Here is a 9,492-nt window from a genome sequence, read left to right on the forward strand (position 1 = left end):
GTGATGTGTGTTTGATCATCTTGAAGTGTTTTCTTTTAAATGTTTGTCCTGCTGGTTTTGGAAATCCCTTAAGATCAATGAAGCTGAAACTTAAACTTCTAAATTAAAAGGAGACTTGAGGATTGCATGCTTAAAGCTAAATATGGTTCCAATATATAGAGTACAACAGCTAGATTTGTCTTATGTCTTTGCTTAGGCTATAGTATTAACAATGCCTGAGAGACATCAGCTAGTTTGGCATGCAGTCAGCACATACAGGAGTGTTTGGATCACCTTGGGCAAGCTCCTCTGTGTGTGTTCATCCTGTTGCCATGGTTGCTATTGGAGAGTTTGACACAACATCTGTAGCTTATAGTGCCTCATTACTGATGAAATCACTCCAGTGGAAAGTCAGCTCATATGGGTGTCCTTAGTGGGGCGTGCAGCTCCAGGTCCTACCAAACCACTTTTTTTAAAGGTTAGCCGTGACAGTGGAGTACAAAAACATCTGTGTAACAACATGCCTCTAACCTAATTGCACCAATGAACCTCTTTTTTTCCCCCTCTGATCTGATGATGTGAACTATTTACTGGGAGTTTGGTTAGCGTCTGTTTGACGTTAGTTCTTATGGGAAAGGCAGTTTACACCATGTAACGCATAAGTTCCAGGCTGCAGAGAAGATTGGATATGTGGAAAAAAAAAAAAGTTTTATCAGGCATTTGGGAACAGTTAGTGGAGACTTCCTCAAGAATTGTCCAAAGTGTTGCAGGAATAATGATGAGGGATAACAGGGTAGTTGCTGCACTCATTTAAACACATAATCTGTCATAAATGAGAATGAGTAGATTTAACTTTGTGAATATTTGTGTGGCACAGAGCCGATGTAGTAACTGATGGTCTTCATTAATGTATGAGACAACGCTGTGACTGGGGCCAGCCTGATGGCTTAGCAAGCGTGCGTCCATTGGCTTTGTTATTGCATATTTGTGCTGCAGCAACAGGCTACACCCAACCCCAGACATTAACAAATCCACCGCGCGTCAGGGACGCACACTATTGAAATGTCAACTCACAACAGCGAGACCGTGTCTCCTGAAGGCATTAAAATATCTGGTTTTTACCTTTTAGCTGACTTTCTCAAAAGGCATAAAAAGATCTCTTTTTTTTTTAAAACTAGGGAATGTCATCTGTTTCTGACTCAGTTTCTGTTCCTCTTTTTTTTCTATGCATGGGACCCAGACTCCTGCCAGAAAGTTGTGTTTATTGGCAGGCAGCATGGAATGACGTCGACAGGCGTGGTAATAACAATGAGAAGACTATGAACCCAGTCTTTACTCTTTAGAGGAAAAAAATGCAGGGCGTATCCACAGAAATGTGAAATATAATGATTGAAATTCTTATACCTGATGTGGCTTAATTTCAACTTTCACTTGTATTGAAAGAAACGAAGCCACTCTCGGTGGCAGCGGAGTTTCCTGTGAGTCGGGCAGTACGCACAGGGAATCCGAGCAGTACAGTACATAGGAAATGACTCATAGGAGTTGAACTGTTTAGCGTGGGTGTGTGCGCTGTTAAAACAAGGCGCAGACTCCTCCGTATGACTCACTCTGATGCTCGCTTTTCCATGCTGAAAACCAGCACGGATTGTTAATCAGATGAACTTTTGGGAATTGTGTAGCCCACATCGAGCAGCTTTTCACTCGCAGACATCATGGCTTCAGCCTCTCTTTGCGCACTGTGCGGATTTATTATAGCGGCTGTAACCAGTCTCCACGGTGTGAGCGCGCAGAAAAGTGAGTAAAATAAATTTATTGTGCACACAACTTTTTTTTTTTGTTGTTGTTGTTTAGTAATGCTTAAGAAGATAACTTTATTAAATTCCTAGACTATCCCTTTCGTCCGTCTCCTGAGTTTGATTCACACAATTGTTGCATTGTTTGCTGTGAACATGAATCAAGAGTTGCGGTCTGGTCTCCCTTTAATGGAGCCAGATAGCGGGTCTGCTTACAGAGCCGCTTCCTTTACCAGCTGCATTTCTCACCGGTTCCGCATTCCGATCGCCTTATTTCACCGCATCCATCCGTGCCCCTCGGTGAGAAGGACAGGCCACATGGAAAAGGAGCACAGCCTTTGTCCATTTTGCACAGACAAATTTTCAGTGTCTCATAAAAACAAAAAGACAGAGTTTTGACTGTGTTTTCACTGCCCTTTGAAGTTTGTAATCCCAGAGGAGAAAACCACATTCAGACTGCACCAAGATAATAAAATCTTGAATAATTAAACAGGTCAGAGACATTTCCTCTGTCATAAAAGATACCCAAGGTTATTTGAGCAAACTTCAAACACTAGTTCCATCTAGGCTCTATGTCTGTGAAACTTTTACTACATCTGGACATCAGCTGTTGCTACACCCATCTTCCTGTTCATGACAAAATACAGCAAACCCACACCCAAAAAGATCCTTCATGTCCAGACTAGGTTGTCTGGGATGTCTTTTAAAAACATACACTCACAAAAAAAAAGGTGGACCAAAACTTCTTATTCCTCAAATTTTACATTATGAACCACAAGAAACATCTGCAGCAGTTAACAATGCCCTGCATTAATGTGTAAAGGTTCATTTACTTTAAAGGAAACAAAAAGGAAACATGAAATATTTTAATGATATTTGTATTAAGGTTCAGAAACAGCAGCAGCCTCAGGCTGAAATCTGATTAGATCAACAGAAGATGCCACCCATGTTTGGCTTTGACCAGAGTTCATTTCCTCCCAGTTACTTTTTGAACCCTGTATCTGGAGTCCATTTGAATGATGAAAGACTGAAATCATCAGGATTAGTGTTTACAAGAACTGTGACACATTTTCATTGTGATCATGGCAGTAAAATGAGTCAGTCAGGCTTTTATGTGACTGTGGAGGACTTGGAGTCTCCACAGGCTCAAACATGTGGCTGTAATATAAGCAGAGAACTAAAGGTCAAAATGCCTCAAACATGACTTTTTGAGCAGGTGGCTTTTGGCTGATTTTACAATGAAGCATGCTGATGAGATCTCACGGTGCTTACTCATATAGTTCTGGATTTGAAGTTCAAGTTTCTTAGACATAAACATCTAGAAGAAACAGATTTTTTATTGCGTTTTTTTCTTCAAAAAAGTTCAGCCGACAAGTTGCATAGTTCCCCAAAGAAAAGAGCTAAAAATGTTTTTTTCTTTCTTTTTATAACCATTTAACTTTTTTCTTCCACCTTACAAAATAATGAAAAATGCAGAAGCTTAGGTTGAGAAACATTACACAAATCACCAAGAAGGAAAGTCCAAACTGCTGGTGTTCTCTCAGATTTTCTTGGATATTAACAGAAATTACAACTTCCTAGTTGCCATTGAATGCAGCAGCTCTTCTTTCAGACTTTTAGTTTATGAGGACTCTTAATGTTTTGCATGAAGAAAGAAACACACACACACACACACACACACACAAACTTTGAGTTTTATTCATGACCTCACAATGACATCATCAAGGTTATAGTTTCTCAAGATTTGCAGCACACAGGTTTTAGTGCAGATGTTTGGAAAGCTATCTCTTTAGAAGTAAACAGCAATGGGTGGTGCTTCAGATGATGGGTTTATCAACAGAAAACAAAAGTTTCAATACTTGTTCATGTAACTGAGCAAAATTTCCATTTATGTTAACTCTACTTGTAATTTTTCTTTCAAAAGTTAACCTTTATGTGTAATGGTTGGGATTTCTATTCATTTGTCTGTTGAACTTGTTTCCACAATAATCTCTCATAAACTCATGAATTGGGGATTTAGGGTTAGGGTAGGATTACAAGCAGTTCTGAAATAGTCTGTTGTTATATTCTTTACCATCTAACCCTAAACATGTACTTTAACTCCTAACCAATTAACCACCTAACCATATAAAGTGGAGGAGGAAGATAAGAAAATGTTAGTACAAGGGGGAAGTTGTGCAGGATGAGTCAAACTAGTGAGACCCTGTTGTATGAAGGTCTGTGGATTAGCTTTTTTTGCTTACCCCTTCTTCCTCCTTCAGTGTTGTGGCCAAATGAAGACTGAGCAAGAGGTGCAAAGCAGACTTGTGGAAAGTCGTATGGTTATGTATAACACAGGCTTGCTGACAAATAAAACTTAAGCTGTAGTGCTCAGAGTAAAAAAAAAAGGTAGAAAAGGTAGAAAAGCAGCATTTTGAACATTTTTTTAACTGTTTCTTTTTTTTAAAGGTAAATACAAATGTTTTTTTTAATGGTTACTTAAGATCTCCTCCTCAGATTTATTTTGAGACCGACTATAGGGACCCAAACCGATGGTTAAAAACAACTGATTTAAACTGCAAAACTGTAAATTCAGCTCAACTTTGACCAGCAAGAACAGTAGGATTCTATTTACATAGTATGCAGTTCTATCACTTTTGAGAATCAGTGTTTTTTTTCACCACAATTTGCTGATAATACCAGATCTTGAGCTTTGAAGAAAATTATCTCATTACCTTTTCCACCACTGCATGTCACTGCTGCACAGCTCCACACAAACTAGAGAAAACTGAAAAGGTTTCAAGTCTTTTATTCTGCACATCAGGTTTATTCTTTTAATCATATAGTTTCTTTTATCTATTTAATCTTTCCCAGTTTTATGTCCTGACAGTTTTGAAGAGTTGCTTTTTCAGCTCCTCAGTTTGATATTACAATATTCAGTTCACAGTTTTGTTGTCATCGAGGCAGCTGCAGTTTCCCACACAGTCATTTAACTAGCTTTATTTACGTCAGAGTAGCCTGTCTGATCATTTTGGTATGACTTTCACTGATGATTAAAAGTTTTTGTTTGAGCAAATAATTGACCACAAAGGATGACTCACTTCAGGCTTCATGTGGTTCCTTGTTATCATAGTAGACAAGAAATAGGTTGTGCATGCAAATACATGTGTGACACTGAGAAGGAAGAAAAGTTATTACCATTTTATCTGTCAAATATTGTTTGACTGTTTCCTTGTGACATTACCTGTAGTACTGTCATGCGCGATATTGTGCCTGTCATTTTATTAGGTGGACACTGTGTTGTAATATTGTGTTGCAGAGGTAGTAATATCCACAAGACTTGGTGTCAGTGCACACATCTTTATAAACCACTGGATGCCATGGAAACCATGCATTTTAAGCACAGTAAAACAGTCTGTGTTGGTGTTAATTATCACCTGGTAAGTGCAGTGTTGATAGTTCAGCTATGAGGCTGCCATAAAAAGAAATGAAACTTCATGTTGTTGACCACAGAGATCGACATTGCCTGTCTTAGCATTTATTCTCTGGAAGTCACATAGGTACACAGCAGCCAAACAATTCAAAGGAAGAGGTTTACGTAAAAACACATCCTGCTCTTCTCTCACAGCCTGCAGTTTCATGCAACCAAAGCGACTTATGAATCTCAGTGTTTTCACTCAGAGGAATTTCCCACTTTCATTTTATAAGAACAAAATATACTCTGGTGTCATGGTCAGGTCACGGCTTTTGAATAAGCTGATGCAAACTGAATTTATTCTGCAAGTTTGAAGTTTCTTTGACTTGACTTGACGTATAAACATATGTAAATATGTACATGATCAGGGGAGGTTCTAGATAGTTTTGATTTGGAGGTGGGGAGTATGGCGTTAGATTTCAAGACATAATGACCGCATTATTACAACTGCAGTGGTCATATGATGTAAAAAGTACAGCAAATTTAAAAAAGAAAAAAAGCCATTGGTGCCCCCCCCCTTATATTAATAATTGTTTATGTAAGATTATCCTGAACAAACACTTCTGCTTCACTGATACTTCACTGGGATGGCCTTTGCCCCTCCAGCACATCCCACTCTTGTGTTTAATAGTATTCTCTTACAGTGTTTATTATGTAATAAATTATAGCAGTACTTTTGCTTTAAACTGTGAACAAGAAAATGAACAACAAACAAGAAGTACAGGAAACAAGTGAGAAATAATAGGATTTGCATGGAGAACCAACACTTTGCATCCTCTATTGTTGACGCACTGTTGCTGTACTCCAAAGAACAACACAATAATTACACAATAACTAAAAAGAAGATGCTTCTGTTTTTGCAGATCAGTGTCGCAGCTCAGAGTTTTGGAACTCAGACTTGGATGTGTGCGTGCCCTGCACATCATGCAAACAGTACCCAAAGACCCCGTCATGCAATACATGTGAGACATCTATAACACAGGTTTACTTTCAGTTTGTGCTTCTTGTGTATTTCTTTGACATTGCAGGGATAAATATTACATCAAATAAGTTAGTATAAAGAACATGAATGAATGAATGAATGTATGTATGAATGAATGAATGACCTTTACAAAAGCACAATATTCTTCCATCCAGACAGTATGAAGATTCTTAAAAGATTCTGTAAAAATATATTAAAAAAAAATCTGAATTATGGTCAGTGAGGTACACTTTTTATGTTCAAAGTGAATGAATGTCAAAAATCAACACTTAAGTGGCATAAACAGGCACTATTTACAGTTAGAACTGATAAAGCTGATAAATCTGCTGCCGTTGAGACTTCTCTTTATTTTCTGTTTAACAGGTAAACATGTGGAAGAGACGCCTGATGTGTGGAAACTGGCAGCGATCACCAGTTTCTCTGTGCTGGCTGTAGTTTTGATTGGTGCTGCACTTATTATCGGGATCATGGTGCATAGACGCAAGTCACACAAACGGCCTCTACGTGGTAAGATTCAAGAGAAAGACTTTGCTTTTGTCAATCAACAATGTTTATTAGGTATCACTTTTGGCCAATGTGACTCACCTTTCCCCACATTCTTTTAATTTATCGATCATTTGATGAAGAATTTTGACTTAAACAATATTTGTAGACATGAATTCTGTGATAACATCAAGTAAAAACCTTGTATAAATGTTGCATTCAGGGCTAACAGGAATAATAATAATAATAATAATAATAATGATATCACCTTTTAGGAAAGTTCTTCTCTAAAAATGTTTTACTGTCTTTGTTGTAAACTAGTTGGCAAAACCTCTTAAATGTGGTGTCCAGGAGAGAGCAGGTGTAAATAATTACATTATCGATGGCTGAATTTCATCCAGCTGTGTGCTGTCAGGGTATTAGTATAGTGTGAATGAATAATACAGTCATCAGTGCTGTTATTGGAAACACCTGTGCTCATTATTTCCTCTCTTGATTTATTACAGAACCTATTGAAGAGACCGCAGGCCCACTTTATCAAGCCTAAACAGTTGAGTAGGTATCTTTTCACTTTGTCACAATGGCAGCATGTGTGTTGACTGATGTGAAAAATTTGATGAAAAGTCTGATAAACAACCTTTGATGATAAAGAGGTGGACATGAATGATCCAGTGATACAGAATTAATTAATTTGAGTGTAAGAATATTAGCTCCATTCTTACTTTGAATTTCATTGATATATGAAGGTGTGAAAATCCATATTTTATAGCTTAACATGATGTAAAGGTATGTTAAAGAGAACTGAATCACTGTCATCGCCTCCACAGCCTCATCTTCCTCTGGAAACAGATGTGACAGAAGCAAGGAGCCAGGCGGAGGAACCTCTGGACAATGAACTGCATACCTTGACTGTACAGTGTACCCTGGCCGGAATTAGACCATTTTAATTTATTAGACTGTTAGGTGTAGAGAAATGCTCAGTTCTCAAGCTCAATGTAGGTCCACTGTTGACCACAGGACTTGCAAAGAGCAAAATTAGCACCTCTGTAGGAATAGTAACAACATAGTATGTACTAGCGGTATCATCTTCAGGATTTGTGTGCCTTTATATTCCGTTTAAGTGAGATTCCAACCTGGAGGACCTTTGTGGGTTTGCAGATGTTTGACAAAACTACACTCTGTGCTCCTGTGTTTTATTGTGCTGTTTTTCAGCAGGACCCCAGTGAATGTAACATGGCTCAGGCTGCCAGTCGGGCTGTAGTTTGATCTTGTGCTGTTCAGGAGGTTAGACGGGGTCTATCTGCTGGTCATTAACCACAACAGCGGCCTCTAAAACTAAATGTTAGTAAGATATTCTGTTTGGCACATTAAGGCCATTTGAATGTAGCTACTTTTAGCTGAACTGTATTCAAGACTTTGTCCCTTCCAGTACGTCCACATACCTGTTCTTTTAGCAGACTGATGCAGTGATGAAGCTGTTGATTAAGGAAACAAGTTGTACTCATGCACTGTTACTACATCCCCTGAGACCAACATAGACCCTGTTTTTCAGGTCATTCCATTAATGTTACATCTGTTTTATGTTACTAAGTTTTTTATGTTTTTTTTTTTTTTCTTAGAAGAGATGGAGCTTTATCTGTCACAACTCCAGAATTCACATCACTGTCCCAGTGCTTGTAGGACGGGTTGCTTGAAACACTAGACATACGATCCCAAACTGCTAACATATGGGAATGCTGCGAGGAATGTACTGCAGAGAAGAAAATAACCTACAGTGTTTTTGTTGGAGCTTCGCTGTTACAGGGCTTGCTACCTTTGACCTGTAATTTCTTTTCAGAAAAAATATGTTTGTAATTGTGGTGTTTGTTTGGAGTTTTGTAGCAACTGAGAGCAGCAAGACCCATGTTGGACAGAGTTGGTCTTTTCCATTTTCTTTACATATTTTGTATGCAGTCATGCAGAGAAAGTCCTCACTGTGATATTTCATCACTGACAAAGTTTCAGGTCATTTCTTGGGATTCTCTCTGTTTATGGGAAAATTGCTTGCCCTCTGACAACAACATTGAGAAACCATTTCACATGCAGATTTTTTTTTTATTTCTAGATGTTTATATTATTTATTTTTAAAAGTCTTACAGTGCTGCAAAGCATCACATGTGAGGAAACAAGCACACTTTTAAAGGGACTCCAGTGAAGATTTCTGTGAAACTTCCAACAGGCCAGCCACCACCGTTACTGAGCAAAAACTAACATTTCCTGCCTTTATTAGGGTCCGAGCCATACGAAGTATGGCGAGACCCTATTGTAGTTGAAATGTTTATTTTTCTCCTTCTTCTCCTAAGCGTTTCAACGCCAAATTTGACCCCCTAAACACCCATGAAAAGTTGTGAAACTTGGCACACACGTCAAGCCCCGCGTAACTCGGATATTATAAAGTCCGCATACACTTCAATGCAAAATTGGCTCAACAGCGCCACCTAGACACCAAAAAAAACACACAATGAATGGGGTCCGGAAAGTCTACTTCCACGTAGGAACACAAAACTCGGCACACACGTGTAACACCCCGAGTCGAGCAGAAAACTCAATGAAACAGCGGTTGTCATGGCAACAGGGCGCCCGCCATCTTGGTGTGTGCGGCCATTTTTTTCCCAGTTTTCGCACTTTACACACATCGTATTTGAACGAACTAGTCTGAGGGGATTCGTGCGACAGACTCCAAACTTGGTGGGAAGCTTCCTGACAAGTTGGGGACCAAACGCTCCTCAAATCTTTCTAATAGCAGAAAGCGTGTTACCGTG

At 38.8% G+C, this 9,492-nt stretch overlaps 1 protein-coding gene across 1 annotated transcript; it reads left to right on the top strand.

The window, feature by feature from the left end:
• The first annotated feature begins 262 nt into the window (after window positions 1-262).
• On the top strand, window positions 263-9,269 carry LOC121632262 (tumor necrosis factor receptor superfamily member 12A). Its single transcript, XM_041973563.1, has 5 exons — window positions 263-1,773; window positions 6,090-6,188; window positions 6,572-6,715; window positions 7,198-7,246; window positions 7,519-9,269. The coding sequence occupies exons 1-4, from the start codon at window positions 1,692-1,694 to the stop codon at window positions 7,236-7,238; spliced, it is 366 nt and encodes a 121-aa protein (XP_041829497.1). The 5' UTR covers window positions 263-1,691; the 3' UTR covers window positions 7,239-7,246; window positions 7,519-9,269.
• Window positions 9,270-9,492: the final 223 nt, after the last annotated feature.

The sequence above is a fragment of the Melanotaenia boesemani genome, chromosome 21 (genome assembly GCF_017639745.1).
Source record: "Melanotaenia boesemani isolate fMelBoe1 chromosome 21, fMelBoe1.pri, whole genome shotgun sequence".
Lineage (NCBI taxonomy): Eukaryota > Metazoa > Chordata > Actinopteri > Atheriniformes > Melanotaeniidae > Melanotaenia > Melanotaenia boesemani.

Bases quoted from the DNA above. Each gene is read 5' to 3' on its own strand.
- LOC121632262 (XM_041973563.1), top strand. From the start codon at position 1,692: ATGGCTTCAGCCTCTCTTTGCGCACTGTGCGGATTTATTATAGCGGCT. The intron at 1,774-6,089 runs GTGAGTAAAATA...CTGTTTTTGCAG, and splicing joins CGGTGTGAGCGCGCAGAAAA to ATCAGTGTCGCAGCTCAGAG. The intron at 6,189-6,571 runs GTGAGACATCTA...TCTGTTTAACAG, and splicing joins GACCCCGTCATGCAATACAT to GTAAACATGTGGAAGAGACG.